This window comes from Colossoma macropomum, unplaced genomic scaffold (assembly GCF_904425465.1).
Source record: "Colossoma macropomum unplaced genomic scaffold, Colossoma_macropomum, whole genome shotgun sequence".
Classification (NCBI taxonomy): Eukaryota; Metazoa; Chordata; class Actinopteri; order Characiformes; family Serrasalmidae; genus Colossoma; species Colossoma macropomum.
This window is the reverse complement of record NW_023494799.1, coordinates 33681336-33699820: the sequence shown is the minus strand read 5'-3', so window position 1 is coordinate 33699820 and position 18485 is coordinate 33681336. Positions and strand designations below refer to the sequence as shown.

The following is an 18485-nucleotide window of genomic DNA, read 5'->3' as shown; positions in this document are numbered from 1 at the left end:
GGGAACGGAATGTCATTAACTTTTTTTTTTTTTTAACCACGGCCCCTTAGGAGCTCCGTATTATCCAGCTGGTGCTGTGACCAGAAGGTGAATATTGAGATGGATATATACGAAATGCCATTTAAAAGCATAGCATATATGTACGGAGCCCCGCTGGTGACATCTTGTATAAATAAAAATAATGCGTGGCCACGCCTTATTAACGCGTGGGAACGAGATCCCAATGCGTGGCCACGACTTAGTAAGGCGTGGGAATGAGATGATTAAGTCGTGGCCACGACTTAGTAAAGCGTGGGAACGAGATCCTAATGTGTGGCCACGACTTAGTAAGCCATGATCTCGTTTCCACACCTTACTAAGTCGTGGCCACGACTTAATCATCTCATTCCCACGCCTTACTAAGTCGTGGCCACGCGTTATTTTTATTTATACAGGATGTCACCAGCGGGGCTCGGTATATATGCACTATTGTATCAATTAAAAAATTATCTAACCACAAATGATCAACACTACCTATTGTTTGTGAGCTGATTCACTATTACTCAATAAATTATACTGCAGGTGAACAGTTTGGAGAAACTGAAGAAAAATGCAGTTGAAAATAATACAATTTTAAATAAATAGTCAGTAATTCTAATACATTGTAATGCAGTCTGTCAGTCATTGTCGTTATCAGTCACCAGATGGCGGTGGAGTGTAATACTCCTCATAACAAGAATCACCAGAGCATTTTACTGTACATTTCTAGTGTATTTTAATTGTAAATGTAAACATTCTCCTTACAGAATTTTCACTGTGTGCCTTTATGTAGAGCAACACTAAACATTCAAAGTGTAGGCTTTGATACTGTCAATGAAAGCAATACATTCAGGTGTATCAACAGAATTCATGACCAGCAGAATTATGGGTGGACTGCTAGAAATTGTAACAATAGGACTATCCTTATTTTGGTTTCAAACAACATTTAAAAATGTAAAAATTTATAGCAAATAATTTTTGCCATGTCATCTGCAGAATATTCACAACCATAAAAAACTACACATGGCAGCATTTTGGTGCTTTCGATTCAAGACAAGCCATGTAAGAATAGAAAGACAAATGTACACTTTTAAGATATAGAAAAATATGTTTATTTATAACAATACATCATAATCACTCTGAATAAAATGATAAACAAAGTAATCTCAGACCTGTGCAGCTTCATGATGACACATATCTGCTTTTACAGCTGTCATGCTGGTGTTAAGGCCTGTGGTTGGCAATATGCAAAATTATATATAGATTACACAATGACCGAGTATATACGAGCTAAAACAGGACGACACAAAAACGAGCCATGGTGAATATAGTCTTTTTGTCATATAAATGAAAAAAGAAAGAGCAGCGTGATCTCTCAGTGATCAACATTTAAAAAGTGTTAAATATGTTTCAAAGCAGCTATGGTGCACACACTATTATGATAACGACAGATTATGTGTGCAGTTATGTATCTGTTGTGTATTCACTCACAAACTGACAATCAAAACTCAAAAAAACACCAGACAACTGTCTGTGCTGCAAATTTATTTCTCTGCTTTCAAGTCATTGTGACAGGACTCGTTCATTTAACAGCTTGAAGTTAAATGGGAATTTTTATTGTTTTTTTTTATTTCTGAATAATTAAGTGGTTAAGGCGTAAACATAGTCATTCAGAGTGGTTTGACGTGAAATGTGCCGTTCTAGAGAAACATGCCGAGTAATTTTTCACAGTGGTGGTGACAGAAACCAGAAATTTAATGCCTCTAAAAGCTCCCTGACAGAAAGCTATTGTGTGAAATGGTTATGATGTCTGATGCCTGAGACATTGGTTTATGATGGTTCTGAGATGAGATTTTGGTCTAAAATTTTGTATTGTGTTGTATTTTATTAAATACATTCATGATGGAGGGGTACGTGCAGGAAAATAGCCCTACAGACATTTATTTTGGTCTTATAGACATCACGACCCCTGGTTCCTATCACTGCCAAGTTTCTCTACAAAGCACCATTTCACATCAAACCCCTCTGAATGACTTTGTTTACATATCAGTGGTTGAATTAAGCAGAAATATTCTAAAGAACTCTGTGAAATTCCTGTTTTAAAGGAGTAGCCCAGCCATATTTGCTAATGTGGTTAACAGAGAATGGAAGCTATTAGCCACCAGCAAGCATGATGTTATTTGCATCATGATAAATGGTGGCAATTCACTTGACTGAATTTGCTAATCTGGCTAACAGAGTTATTAACTACCAGTTACCATAATGTCATCTGTATAATGCTATACAGTGGTCATTCACATTAACATTTTTGGCTGAACTGGTCCTTTAAAGCATTAAAAGAGAATTTGGTAAATGCTTAAAAGCTGGGGAAAAACATACACATTGTGCATGAGGGGCTTTCAAGTGAAGAAGTCTTTGGAAATGGCCTCCACGAAGTTAGGGGCTGACATGAGGATGCCGATGGTGCAGAGGATGGTGAACAAGGAGAAGGCCATGAGGCAGAGGCGGTCGATGACGGAGGCCGCGAATTTCCACTCGTTACATTGAGTCTCTTCCTCGTCCTGGTCGCGGAAACGCTTGGCGATGTAGCGCACCTCCTCCAGGATCTTGGCCAGCTCTGTATCTGTGTGGCCGCCGCTGCTGACGGAGGGGGCCTGGTTGCTGGGCAGCAGCACGTCCTCTTCGCACCCACCTACCAGCCGCCCACACATCACCCCGGAGTCCGGCGAAGTGGCGTAGGGTAAGCTGTCAATGCCGCGAAAGCCTATGTACAGCATGTTCCCGTTGGTGGAGTGAGGTGCTCCTGCACTGACGTTCAACTCCACGCTGGAGATGCTGCTGCGTGGCTGCTTGTTGTGGCAGGCTGAGCGAACCCGGTCCTCACCTGGCCTCTTCATCCGTAAGAACCACGCGCACCAGTTCAGCAGCACTACACGTGTCTAAGGAATGAATACAGAGAAAAAAAACACTTTCACTGCAGTATATGCTACAGTATATATATATGAAAGTAGGTCTGGGTGATCAAATGCTAACAATGATTATCAAAATCTTACGTTTTTGTTAATGAGAAAAAAGTAATTCTGCTGTTTAGTTTGTTTCCCTGGGATAGACTGGCGACCTGTCCAGGGTGTATCCTGTCTTCTGCCCGATGACAGCTGGGATAGGCTCCAGCACCCCACCGCGACCCAGAAGGATAAGTGGTTTAGATGATGTGTGTGTGTGTGTGTGTGTGTGTGTGTTTAGTTCATCAATCAGGGAGTAGGAGCAATGGCTTTAAATTTATACAATTGCTACTTCGGTACTGTAGGTAGTGAGAAGAAGTCTAGCCATTCATTTGCTATAGCATAAAACAGAAAGAAAGTTAGCAGGGTTAGCCAGTGTTAGCTATGTTTAGTGCTGAAATTATGAGGGGGGGGGGCATTTTGGAAAAGAGGCTGTGGGGAAAAAAGGACCACATAAGCTCTAAAACGTGGAATTGGTTTGCTTTTCTTAAATTAGATGCCAGGTTAAAAGCCTATTCAGACTGAGTATTAGCAAATTACTGTAATTAGTATTGATCATTATCTGTATTGAATGATATGGTGTTTTTTTTTGCCTTATCACCCAGCCATTTTAGAAAGTCATGCAGACACATGAACGAGAAATGGAAAAAAAAACTACTTACCCATTTTGGCATTTTTCCTCCATCAGGGTCGTGGTAGTGGTACTGTAAGACCCAAACTGTGGCTATCACAGACAATCCAACAATGACCATGGTAGTGGCAAAATATTGAGCTGGATAGAGAGGAAAAGAGGACCACTACTTTAGAACAGTACCCTCTGAGAAAGCACTGGATTTCAAACATTACATTTAAACCTAGTCTTGAAAAAACCCCTCACCGATTAAAGGCACCGAGTCTGATGTTGCAGGCATTATCTCTGCTACCAACAGCATGAAGACCGTCAATGAAAGCAGCACTGTGATCCCTGTGAACAGAGCCAGTTGTTATACATTGGAATGATCTAATGACACAGCAGAAGTCATAATAATCTAATAAGTACATCTTTGGCACATAATTCAGCACCGCTGGCACAAAGAGCCATACGAAAGGAAAAATCAAATTTACATGATTTTCCACCTCCACTGCAGTCGATCAGCAAAGACAAGTTTGGTGTCCAAATTTTGCTTCTTTAGTTTAGAACTGGAGCTGCCAGGCTAACGTTGCTAAGAAAAACTGGAGCTCAAACCGAACATTCCCAAAACTTCTCTCAACCCCCTCAAACCACATCCAGGTCTTAATACAAGCTGATATGGTTTAGATCACAGTACAACTCACTACAAACTACAACCCCATTTCCAAAAAACGCTGTGAAAAATGTAAATAAAAACAAAATGCAATGATGTGCAAATCATTTAAACACTATATTTCATTGAAAATGCTTCAAAGACAACAAATTGTATTATTTTTTGAAAAATATATGCCCATTTTGAATTTGATGCCAGCAACATGTTTCAAAAAAGTTGGGACAGGGACAACGAAAGGCTGGTAAATTTGTGTAATGCTTAAAAACACCTGGTGGTTGATTGGCAACAGGTCAGTAACATGATTGGGTATAAAAGAGCATCTCAGAGAGGCGGAGTCTTTCAGAAGTAAAGATGAGGAGGGGTTAGGCAAATAGTGCAACAATTCAAGAATAACGTTTCTCAACATAAAATAGCAAAGAAGTTTTGCTTTTCGGTACATAATAACATTAAAAGATTCAGAGAATCTGGAGAAATCTCTGTGTGCAAGGGACAAGGCCAAAAACCAGTATTTGCTGGCCGTGATCTTTGGGACTTCAGATGGCACTGCATTGAAAGCAAACATGATTCTGAAGTGGAAATCACTGCATGGGCTCAGAGACACTTCTGAAAACCACTGTCTGTGAACACAGTTCATCGCTGCATCCACAAATGCTAATTAAAACTCTAAAATGCAAAAAAGAAACCATATATAAACAGGATCCAGAAATGCTGCCGCCTTCTCTGGGCCTGAGTTCATTTAAAATGGACTGAGGGGAAGTGGAAAAGTGTCCTGTGGTCCAACAAATCAACATTTGAAATTCCATCCAGATGACGTCTTTTTCGGGGAAGATTGATTATTTCAGCAAGACAATGTCAAACCACATTCTGCATGTATTACAACAGCATGGCTCTGTATTAAAAGTGTCCGGGTGCTAAACTGGCCTCCCTGTAGTCCAGACCTGTCACCAGTGATAAAATTTGGCACATTATAAAATGAAAAATACAACAAAAGAGACCCTGAACTGTTAAGCAGCTGAAATCCTATGTTAAGCAAGAATGGGAAAACATATCACTTTCAAAACTACAGTAATTGGTCCTCCTCAGTTCCCAAATGCTTACAGAGTGTTGTTAAAAGAAGAGGTGATGAAACACAGTGGTAAACATGCCCCCGTCCCAACTTTTTTGGAACATGTTGTTAGCAACAAATTCAAAATGGGCATATATTTTTCAAAAACAATCAAATTTCTCAGTTTTAACATTTGATTTGTTGTCTTTTTTCAATGCAATATAGGGTTTAAATGATTTGCACATTGAATTTTTTTGAATTTACATTTTGCACAGCATCCCAACTTTTTTGGAAATGGGGTTGTATAAAGACAACTAAAAAGAAGTAAAAAGCTATGTGTAGCTAAAAGAAGGAGCACAATTTGGTATCATTCTGCTAAAGACGACCAAAGACGGGCTAAAACAATTCACAACACAGACACGCTGTAGGATAACAGAGAGAAGCTAAGCAGGTGCGCTCAGAAAATCAATACAATGTCCATTTACAATTTTATTTCTGATTTTGCCTCAACTGTATATGTTTCAGCTTGAATACACGTATGAAGAAATGCATCAGTTGGATGCTGGACTGACCAGTATCCTAGTGGTGTACATGCTGAAAGTGCCAGGTGATGCAGATTGAGGTAATATCTTTGCACCTTGCATTTATCGTTATAATGCAACTTCTAACTCTGTTACAGCAAGCAAGCCTTAGATAGTGCTGCACTAATAGTGACTGGGCTGCATAGTGACATTTTACAACATGATCCTGTGCTACATTTGCCCAGAGTTTGAAGGCGGAATAATACCAGAACACAGGGTGTGATGTGGATGATCATGTAGTTTCAACTTTCCTCAAATGTGTTAATAAGATCTATCCATGACATTTTACCCAATTTTTAAAAGGTGTTTATGTAGCTTAGCAACATAATTTAAAGCAAATATATGAAGATTTTGGCATACGTGTGTAGAATCTGTTTGGGTGACTATTGACTTTCACTGTTTGTTAGCAATGTTAGTTTAGCAGCTCCAGTTCTAAACTAAAGAAGCAAAGTTCGGACACTGAACAGGTCTTTGCTGATTCACTGCCTTTGGGGTAAGAAGTAAATTTGAATTGACACCAAACTATTCCTTTAAGAAAAACCATTCTGGACTTCAAATCAGCCTACAACCGCAAACAATCAAATGCCCTACTGACTCACTAATGCATGTGGACAGATTTAAGATAAAGTAGGCTCCAAGTTCACCAGACACACTACTCATTCAAGCTCTGATATTATCTGTATTGATTCTGGAAGGCTGCAGAGCCATTACTAATGAATGGCTCTGTGAGAGAGATGCTTTTGGCAGACGGACCCCACATTAATATCATTTAAAGGCTGAAAGAATGAAAAATAAATTAGGCTCGGCTGTGACTTCATGCTCAGTCTTTTGGAATCCGCTCTGCGGGTCTTCGCGGCAACGATGGTTTTAAATTTGCTCTGCCTGAAAATAACGGCGTTTGGCACAGAGAGCTCTCTGCCTGCATCGATCACAGAGGAGACCGCTGGCTGGCCCATCAATCTCACTGCTGGCCGTTTATCTCAGCCCGCAGGGCCGACCACATAAATTGTCGTGTGCTCGGGTAGCCTCGGTGGCAATCCCACATGATGTCGCTGCCGAAGTTTATAGCGTATACTAACGTCAGCGAAAAAAGCAGCTGTGGTGCATTGAAGTGTGCAGACTAAAAATAAAAGCATCAATAATAAAGTTATAATAAAGTGAATATCCAGAATGCTCCATACTTCAAAAGTCGTGATTGAGATGAGTCATGTAAAGTGACAAACATTATAATGAAAATAGATAATTACAGTATAATATTTACCATTTAATAGCTTCTTCCTGTTCCCAAAATACTTGAAATAATGAATGAATCATGAAAAAATACCATTGCGTATAGTTTGCCATAATTAAATCTCCACTGTATGTAATTATTACATATAAATTAACAAAAATGATTAACATGACGAATAAACTTTTAAATAGTATTTCAAAAGAATAATGTACTTTGTAGCAATAGAAGCAATTTCATATGATGCTATTGCTTATAGCTTATACATCAGCAAAAAGAGCAGCATTCGAGCACTGAAGTGAGTAAGCTAAAAATAAAAGTGCTTCTTGACTCAATATCAAATTTATAATGCAAACCACCAAATGCATCTCATGAATAATCTTAAAGCTAATTGAAAAATATGAGTACATATTCTTGGCCTGACTGTACGTTGCTTAAAATGTACAGTCCAAACAGATCTTGTAGCAGCTCCATCCCTCCAGGTTCACCGAGTGATGACTAAGCTACTTTGCACTGAGCGATAGCGATGACGGTGCAGTTTCTGCTTACCAAGAGAGATCTTCTCGCCTGAGTCAGCGGGCAGGAGGAAGACCAGCAGGGCCAGCGTGGAGATGAGCACGCAGGGGATGAGCAGGTTCAAGCCATAGTAGAGCGTCCGTCTGCGCATCACCACTGTAAACGTCACATCTGGGTACGGCTCCTGACAGCAGTCGTAGTACTTCTCATTCCTCCGACCTGGGACGCCTGCACAGTGAGGTAAACAGTGTGTGGGTTAAAAATTAAAATCAGAACAATCAGACTGCAGTTTTGATTTGATTTGAAACTTTTGCCCAAGGTTCACACGTCAGGTCAGGTCAGTGCGTCATTTGTCAAATATTTGGTTAGGTTGAAATCTCACATTTGTATCTGACCATACCAGATTTTTGCCTGCATTTACTCTGCTTAAGTTTTTCTCCCTGTTTTATTCTTCCTCCTTCATTTTATTACTTGAGTCAGTTTATGATCTGGCACACTGGAATATAATGCATTATGCAAAGTTTATCAAGACGGGGATTTTGAAGGAAGGCACTCATTTATTGAGTAAACAATTTAAAGTGAAATTTAAAGTGGAATTCCACCATTTTTTCAAAACCTCTGCATAATTACATTGTTGGGATGTGAACAAAGTCAATTTTAGAGAAACTTACCCAGTCATGACTTGACCTAGACTTGACTTGACAGTTGTGCTGATAGGAACCAGACATCTGAAGAGTTTAATCTCTCTGAAAGATCCCTCAGAGAAAGTACTACATGAAACGGTTATGAATACACTGCCTCATACGTGTTTCACAATAGTTTTATGATACACTTTGGGCACAAAATGTATTTTTTAAAATACATGCAAGCCATTGTAAGTCAAAACAGTTCTCAAAGAAAACATATTTTTACAGATTTACCATCATTATCACTACTTATAAAACCTCAGAAGACGTGTAGGTTTACTTGTGATTTCGGAAAAGAAATAAAATGGCTGTATTTGCATTGTGGACATCACAGCTTCTGGTTCCTATCATCAGCACTGTAAAGAAAGTTTAGCCAGTAAGTTACTCTCCAATCAGCTATTTCACTTTAAACCACTTTGAATGACTTTGTATCTAAGTGGCTGAATTATGCAGAAATTTTGTAAGATAGGAGTTCACCTTTAAATTTAATCCAATATTTTTTCTTTAAAATCTACTAAACTTTAAAATGAGCTATTATTAATTGAAGCACTTTACATACAATGAACATCTAAATGTCGGCTATCATGTTAAAAAAAATATTATCCTACAGAAAGTAATATACAGCTCACAGTATCCCATCACACAATGTGATTGTGTGGTATTCAGGATGGATTTGTCACAGGTTTGGATCAGATTCATTCTTTTATCTTGTTGATATCTGGTCAAGCACTTTCTTTAGATATCAGTCCAAAACTGATCCCTGGTATCAAACCGGTGCCATTTTGACTATTCATTTAAATTTTGCTTATTAAAAATCTGACAACTCTCAGCTCTAATGCTGTTTTATTGGGTCTCTGGTTGGTGGTGGCTGAGCTTGAACAGATTAATGAAAGAGATCAAATTAGAAGATAAACACCACGGAACGTAGAGTTTTAATTAAATGCTGAGTTAAAGAGAGACGTGTTTAGATGCTTCTTAAAAGTTAGCACTGAGCTTGACTGTCTAATAAAAGGTGGAATTGAGTTCCACAGTTTAAAAGCATAATAACTGAAAGAGTCTCTCTATGTTTTCTGTATTTTACAGAAGGGTATTTGTAGAAGGCCACTATCTGCAGATCTTAGATTACATGCCTGAACATAAACAGACAGACACTCTGTGATGTAAGCAATGATTTAAGGTCATTTTGAGCTCTAAAAACTAGTAGCAGAATCTATCTTGAATGATACAGGTAGCCAGTGCAGTTCTTTTAAAAGGACTGCACTGACATAGACATAGAAATGTATAACTGGATGTTTCCTAATAAAATCACTTAGAGGTAGCATGTACAAAGAGAAAAGCAAAGGCCCTAAGACTGAACCTTGAGGGACTCCACAAGAAAAGTCAAATCTTTGTGATTAATGATTTCCAAGTGAAACCATGAACTGCCTATTACTTAAATATGATTTAAACCATTCTAAAACTGTGCCCCAGAGGCTGACGCAGCATTCAAGATGCTAGATTAAAATCTTGTGGTCAACAGTATCAAAAGATCTAATAAAACATTATTCTGCATCAGCACAAAATAAAAGAGTTAAATGTAGAACGTAAAAATTGAGTTCCAAACGTACTGTTCAGTCCCAAGTTCGCAAAGTCCATATATGGGAACAAAGCTGCAGAAGCAGCCCGTTCTGAATGAACTGTTTTTGTGATGTCATACATCCATCTATTAAACCTACAACAGTTTAGCCCCACCCATTCACGCTGAAGTTAAAAGAAGTGTTTCGGTCCAGACTGCTTTCTGAACGAGGGCCAATACAGGGCAGCCAATCAGCTCTGTTGCATTTACATATATCAGTCTTCAAGGTACAGTAACAAAAACAGCTGCTGGTAAATTTACAGTGAATTATCAATTTGCAAATTCAACATAAAAACACCTACAAATGCACTTTCTTAAATATATCTGTCGCCTTACTGTGTGTCCCAGGAATCAGAGAAACGCCTTTCATTCCAACTACATGCACTGCTTTTACATCCGGAACTTGATGTTTACAGTTCCACAAGGTGGAAAACAGGATATGCTCATTTCTGTTGGTGCAGATATACCTTACCCACAAGGTCCCATTCTCCATTGGCAATGTAGCCTGTGATGTCAGCCTCAATCATCTGCAGATCCAGAGACCAGCCACCGTACGTCCATGAGCCGAACTTCAAGTCACACCGCTGAACATCAAAGGGGAACCATCGCACATCGATGTAGCAGGTGCTCTTAAATATCCCTGCGAAAACAAACAATAAGGCTCAATATGGGAAAACAGAACAGCAGCACATCACTGAAACGAGAAAGTCCTGGTCTTTAAACTGACCCTATGCCAGAATGCAACATATAGCCAGTCCAGTGCTTCAGAGCTATCTGTAACTGTGGAGCTTCACATATTACTGCAGTATAATTATTCTTTGTTTTTATAACTATTTCATATATTGTCTAGATGACGATACACTGACCTGATAGTGTTGATTGACGCCATTTGAAAGGATTGATTATAAATGACGTTGGCTCAGTGGAAAATGGTCCTTTGAACATTTAAAAGGGAGACGCTCCTAACTGACTGCATAGCGTTTCCATTACCAGCTGAGTTCACTAGCCAGCTTACGATAACTCTTTTCTTTCTTTTCTGTAGCCAGTCTTTCACTCACTTGTTTAGCCCCTTTTAATTTGTGTTTTAATCAGCTCTCTTCTCTTCTCAGCTTTCTGATACAGCTATTTTAAACAAGGAGTGTATTTACATGCACTATTTACAATAAACCTGTAACTGCAGAAAATCAGATTTTGTCAGTAATCTGATCAACACGTTTACATGCACTTGAGTAATCAGATAATGCAAAACTGAGTCAGACAGTAATCAGGTTTCTGCTTTGCAACCAGCCAATAAACTCACAGAAGAAGACATGATGTAAACATAACGTCAAACTCAAACTTTATGCTGTGGCTATTTTTTAAAACATTGCACTGCTTTACCTGAAAATATGAATGTGCATCATCTAGAAGACGAAGAGTATTTAAATCCTTTATTTTCTGTTTGGTTTCAGTGTCGCTCCAAAAGTGTTTTGCTGCATCTTGCGGCAACACTGCTTACTTATTTTGGGTACCGCAGTCTCTCGGGTTTCTCAGTTCTCACACATGAGAAATCCGAAAGAAATCAGAGTAGGAGTCTACATGCACTGAGAAATCTGATTACTAAGCTCTCTTTATCAGATTTCTTAATCAGATTTCTAGATCGGATTATGGTGTTTACATGACCATGACCAGTTTATTTTGCGAGAATTACACGACAGATAAAACACAACGAGTTATTTTATTCGGCGAACTGAATATGTTGCACATGACTTAGTTTCTGAATTGCTTTGTGTTACTGTCAAATTGCACGGAAATTAGCTTGCAGGCAACTCACAACATGGAACTAGTTGCATAAAAGCTTCACTGTGTAAAGCCAGCATTAGCAGTTGGTTGCCTTTTCTGCTTCTCACAATCCAATTAATCCCATACACAAAACATTGAGGTCTGGACTCTGGGGCGGTCAGTCCATTGTTCTGAGAACCCCAGCAACTTCTTTGATTTGCTAATTTTCAGTTTTTGTCTGAAAGAGTTGAGCCCAAACTTTGGGCGAGCAGTGCATGTTTAAATGCACTGCTGTAAAACTGTCTAATAAATAAGCTGGAAATGATGTATAACCCAGACCCCCTCCTTTGTCAGGAAGAGATGAAAAAAGTGATGAAATCCAGAGTATTCAATTACTGCGGAACACAACTGCAGACAGGTCTGGGGAATTTATAGAGAGCATGACACAAACATGAATTAAACCAGGCAGGAAAAGGCCGTCAATCTAATTTATTGACAGTGTGGAACTTCAGCTCACTCACATTTCAGCCTCTTTCTGCACTGAAAACCCTGAGGTTGATCTGAGAGTTAGGAGTTCATACATGTTAAAGCTAATCTCTCTAACAGCATCATGCAGTAATTTAGAGCAATCTGATTTCCAGAACAGGTTAGTGTTCAGGCTACTGAGGACAGTGTTGTGCAATGTATTGAAAATGCATTGCTTTTTCATTACGAGAGTAAACAGTTCAGTCCTTGTAACATTTAGTACTTTTAATTATTCGTTTAAATGGGCAAACACTCAGTAGAGGCTGTACTTGGCTCTGATTGGCATGTCATGTCCATTAGCAAATCCAAAACATAAAGATGAAGAGCAATAGAGAGAATAATATAAAATAATAATATGACTTTATCCCATAGAGGGTACAATCAGCATAAGGTAGCATCTTTTTTGTAATTGCTTTAAACACAACATGATAAATGTTACATATCTTGAATTTCCTCGTCTCATTGCTAATCTTTGCTTCAGAACATGAGGCCATGTTAAAATTATGTTATTTACTTATTTAATATATTTAAGATTTTTTTCAATGATAAATAAGAGACTGTTTTTAAAGGAATGGTTCAGCGAAAAATCTAATTTATACACAATTTTCCACTTAGCCCAGATGTAGTCGATCAGCCAAGACGTCTAATGACTAAATTTAGCTTCTTTAGGTTAGAACTGGAGCTGCGAGGCCAACTTTGCTAACAAACACCAGAAGCCAAATCTTCTCGATGAATACATCCCCAAAACGTCTCTCAGCTCACTCAAACCATACCCAGGTCCTCTTTAAGGTTGGGCACACTTGTGGTTTGCGACTATAAAAACTATAAAACTCGGCAAAATGTCACTGTGTACCTGAACGCTGGAGGCAGCCACATTAAATAACCCCTTCATGTGCACATACGTCACAGACTTATGGATGATACTGATTACACTATTTTTTTTATTTACAGCTGTTAACCTTGAACACTTTGAACTGAAGAAATCTGTTTATAAATAGAACCAACACACTGTAAAAAAGATGTATATTTACATGCAGTCCACCGTAAAATCAATTAACATACGTTTCACATTTATAAAAATAACACTGTAGTAGCTGTAAATTTACACATAATAATTATTTTAAGTTTCTTCCATCATTTTACTGTTTAAATCCATCATTGACAAAATAAAAAAAATGTGATAGTGATTTGACAACATGACTGTATTTAGGTAAGAATTTGTCAATAAAATGTAAACACTGCAAAGAGTTTTACATTTGTGCAATGGACCAGATAATTTTGTGTCACTTAACACATACATCACATAACAGTTTAATGGGTACAATGACAATAATCTATGTTTTTCTAGCACTTTATGGTTGAAACTTTATGATTGAAACATCAGGAAATTGTGAGTTTGAATCCCAGCAATGTCAGCCTTGGCCAGTAGATCAACAGAGAATGTGTTAGCACTACTGTGAGATCTAGGAAGCCCTAACCAGTAAATGGGAATTGACGAAGGTGGGAGGAAAAAGAGATGAATTAAGATTTTGGACTGTAATAATTACTGACTTTTAATGATTTTTTCCATTTTGACCTTTTTTTAACAGTCCAAAAATCTATAATGTAATCTAGCATCTTTATGCCTGCATGATCTGTGTGATCGAGAAGGGGAGTCGGATTGTGTGGAGGAGGCAAAACCCCTGTCTAAAATAGCTGCCCACAGTGTTCAGCTATACTGACAAGTCTGCACAATCTTAATGAAGACCTAGGCGCAATTTGAGCAGGTTGAGAGTTTTGAGGATGCATTTATGGGAAAGATTTGGGTGACTATTGATTTCTAGTGTTTATTAGCAACGGTAGCCTCATAGCTCCTAACTAAAGAAGCACAATCTGGACACCAAACAAGTCTTGGCTGACCACATCTGGGGTAACAGGAAAATTAAATCAGATTTTTGGCTAAATCATTCCTTTAAGATGTAACAATGTGAAAAAAAGTCTATACTGTTCAATCCAGTAATCAGTGTTTTTAAATGTTTGCTATGGTATCATTTTTGCATCATGTATGATGTCACACTTGGTGATCACACTGAAGTCAAAATTCTGGTATTGCGACAACCCTAATTCAGACATGCGTTATCTAGTGGAGGACCAAGTTTAGCTTTGAGCAGCAATAATAGAGGGGCAGGAGTGAGTGCCAATCTGGGCACATCTCTGTTCAGAGCAGACAGGCCTGCTGCGAAATCAAACGGTTTAGCGATGAGACAATCCATCAGGGACCTGCAGAGTGTGTGACAGAACTGGGTCAGTGAGAGTTTGATCACAGTGACAGTACATTTGTTCCGCCAACAGCAGGACTGCAGTGAGCACTTCATCTGCAAAGCTCTGTAAATCACAGAATTCCATGATCGTGCCATTTAGTGCAGGGATATCAACCTAATCTGCTGAGCACAGCAGAATACTAATGCCTCATTACTTCAAGCTTCATTACTTGGTTTGGCTAAAAAATTAATTTACATAAATTCCTCTTACCTCAAATATAGTCAATCAGCCAAGACACATTTGGTGCCTGAACACTGCTTCTTTGATTCATTTACGTATTCTGATATATTATGAACCTGTTTAGGTACTTTACCGGTTTATATGCTACTTGTTGGTTAGAAGTTTCTATTACTTGTTAGCTACATTAGCTTTGTAGCTGCAGCAGAGAATGTGTAGAAGAATTGAAGCTATACGGTTTGGTAGATGCTAGAGGGCGCTTCTGAACAAGTACAAAATGAATGTGCAAAATCAGATGGTATTTTTTCATAATCAATCATTTTCATAAAGAAAAATTCACTAACGTTCTGAACACAGAACAGCATATCGTCGCTTTTAGAACAAAACCTTGTACCTTTGTTCTTTTACATAATTTGAAAATGTCAGTTGATCTTTATACTGTGTCAATATTTCATGACAAACAGAACAATAGAAATGCTCTAAAATGATTAAGACCTTGCCCCATTACCTTCCATTATAGGTTAAGGATGTTTTTTATTTCTCCTATAAAGTCACCTTTCTGGAGATTTTTTTTTGGAGGTTTTGTTCTGACAGCGCTGATATAAAATGTCAAAACTTTCACTATGTTTTGAGCGCTTCTGAACTCCAGTTATAGGACTCTATATCTGTGTCTCGTGTACATTCATGAATTTAGTAAGTGCAAACCACTTTATGAGCTGATCAGCACGCCAATCAATCTGCATTTTGTAGCAGTAATGCTAGCCAATCAGCACTCAGTAGTAGAAATCCCAGCATCATACTACACAAAACCACTTTACTGTAAAAAAAAAAAATTGGAAAGACACAGATAAGTTTTCTTTGATTTTTTAATGGAAATCCACTGTTATACATTCCAAAATTAAAAGAAACTCCCATACAAACGTTTAGAAACATGTTTAAGTTTTTATTTTTAGCCGTTTAGCTCCCCCATTCATCGGTTGCAGGCGCCCTCTGGCGCTTTGCAGTCATGTTTTTGATATAATAGGAGAAGTGAGAAAAGAAGTCCCTTAAACCGGCTCTGGCTCCAGTAAAAAGTTACAGAAACAAACCTTTGAAATCAAACACTTCTTGGCTGATCGACTACATTTGCAGTAAGGGGGAAATTCAATACCAGTCAAAAGTTTGGGCACAGCCTCAAAGAAGAGATTTACTTCATTTTTACCATTTTCCACATTTTAGATTAATGATGAAAACAAACTAACACACACAGAATTATTGCAAACAAATAATATATGGCTCCATATGATACTAAAAAAGGTTCTACTGGCCACTTCCTACACTATATGGCCCCAAAAAGGTTCTATATGGAATCACATTATGTGGTTCTTTTAAAAGAGCCCCAATGGTTCCATTAAGTAAAAATATACAGTTCCATATTACTTTTTTAAATTTAAATTATATATGTTAGTACTACTACTACACAAATACAGTAGCCACTGTCATTATAATGTATAATAATAAAGTGATCAGATTTATTGACACATGCATTGTTGAATTGTTTTACCCCCATTTACTTATATTGAGCTGCCATTTTTAGGTATAAATGTAAACTAATAAAAAATGAGTAACTTGGTATAAATAAATAATGTACAATACATAGAAAGATGCAACAGCTCAATTCAAGTTTACAGCTTACATCATTAACTCCATTATATGGTCCAAAATGACTGTCACTTCAACATAACATTGTTTCAATTATATATATAAAAATATAAATATATAACGAAGATATTCAACATTTTTCAAAAAATTCTAAATAAACAACTTGTAGGAGGGACATCTCAAAAAAATATTTTTTACATTTTAAAAAATTGCTTTGGAACTCACTATTTATTTTCCAGTGAAGGACAAATTTATGAAAAAGATGACAAAAATGACGAACTTTGAACTGGTACTGCATACAATAGAGTTGCCATACCTGGGGGTAAGTACTGGCAGGCGCCGTTGGAGCCAACCAGCACGTTGGTGTGAAAAGTAGCATCAAACCGCTCATCAGCACTGAGGGAACAGAAGGGCAGCAGCAAACATTTATAGTCTTTATTTATAAGGGATCGTTTATTAGCACAGATAGACACGACATAAACAAAGCTATTTACATTCACTTTTATTTTTAGTCAGGTAGCAGTCGTTCTCATTCAGAGCAACTTACAAAGCATGCAAACAGTAAAAGCCAAAACAATGCAGAGTACCTAGACACTGCTAGAATTTATAGCCTAAAAAAACAATAACCATACAGAACTTGATCTAGTTAAATAAATCAGTACAAGTGTAGACAGAGGAGAATGAATAGAGTGTATTTTAAGTAAGTGAAATATAAAACAGGATTGAAGAGAAAGCATAGTGATTCAGAATGAAGAGTAAATACGTGCATTAAGGTATTAATCCAGTCTAACAAAACCAAACCAGTCAGACGCTCGTGGTAAAAAAAAATAAAATAAAATAAAAAATGAGGCTTTATTTTTAAGGGCTTTGGCAAAATTCAAAGTTGATGAACAGGCGATGGCCAAATCCAGAGAGGTCAAAATACAAAGAAGGACAAACATAACAAAACCAAGCAACCATCCAAAGGGCAAAGATAAAAAGACAAAGAATCCAAGGCAAGTCAAAAAAATACAAAAGGGCAATCAGAAAAACTGTTTAGTAGCTCTCACAAGAAGAAGCAATACCTCGCAAAGAAACTTATCTAAAAGCCTGGCCTTCAAATTAACTCTAACTAATCACATGACCAGAAGAACAGGTGAACCAGATTAGTATTCAGGTGAGTGTGGACAATGATTGGAGTGTTGTGCAGGGTCAGCAGGCACGTGATCTCCCATTCTGGAGATGGAGTTCATGGACACTTCAGAGCCGGAGAGATGCGTGACACCCGGGTGTTGCCTAAAAAAATGAGCTTTCAGTCCACGATGGATGGACGAAACTGAGTGAATGTGCAGTGTGGAGTTCACTTTATTTCAACCACTGAGGGTCAACAACACTAAGCAACGCTAAGCAAGACTTGGCATGTTGCCCTTTGATGGAATATGAGAACTAGTGCTTTATATCTTATTCTTGTTTCCACAGGAATAGTGGAGTGATCTCTGTAGTGGTGTCACATGGAAGAACTCTGGCAGACTATGGACCAGACAGGTTGCAGCATTCTGAATGGCATATGACAGAAAGCCTGAGACCGGGCAATTGTAGTAGTGCAGTCTGTAGATAACCTGAATTGAGCAGCCTCTGCAGACAGGAGAGGTCATATTCTGCTGATGATGTGAAGTGATCTGCAGGGTCTGGTTGCAGATGTTATGTGATCTAAGAAGTTAAGTTGGTCATCCAAGATAACTCTGAGGTTTAAAGCCCTGCATGACGGATGGACGTGAAGAAGTCCGTACTGATAGAGAGGTCCAGCGTAGGGAAGTGCTTTGCTGATAGGTAAATGAGTTCTGTCTTTTAATTTAATTTCAGGTGGTTGGTCTCCATCCATGAAGAGATATTAGAAAAGCAGTCTAAAATATTCTGTGAGATGTTGGAAGTGGTTTATTGAAAAGAGAAGTACAGCTGGGTGTCATCAGCGTAGCAGTGTTGAGAGCAGCCTTGCAAGGCTACTGTTGATCCCAGTGACTTTATGCATAAGGACAACAGAAGTGAACCAAGAACTTACCCCTGGGGAACCCCACTAGCAAGGCTATGCGGGGCAGAGACAGGGCCGATCCAGGTCACCTGGCAGGA

At 38.3% G+C, this 18485-nt stretch overlaps 1 protein-coding gene across 1 annotated transcript in view; it reads right to left on the bottom strand.

The window, feature by feature from the left end:
• Window positions 1-1744: 1744 nt before the first annotated feature.
• Window positions 1745-18485, bottom strand: part of chrna7a (cholinergic receptor, nicotinic, alpha 7a (neuronal)) — a 31233-nt gene continuing 14492 nt past the window's right edge. Inside the window, exons 5-10 of the mRNA XM_036587224.1 lie at window positions 16696-16775; window positions 10447-10614; window positions 7707-7901; window positions 3898-3984; window positions 3683-3792; window positions 1745-2957 (exon numbers count right to left, since the gene is read on the bottom strand). Of these exons, the coding sequence (XP_036443117.1) occupies window positions 2418-2957; window positions 3683-3792; window positions 3898-3984; window positions 7707-7901; window positions 10447-10614; window positions 16696-16775 (1180 nt within the window). The 3' untranslated portion in view covers window positions 1745-2417. The remainder of the gene's footprint in view (window positions 2958-3682; window positions 3793-3897; window positions 3985-7706; window positions 7902-10446; window positions 10615-16695; window positions 16776-18485) is intronic.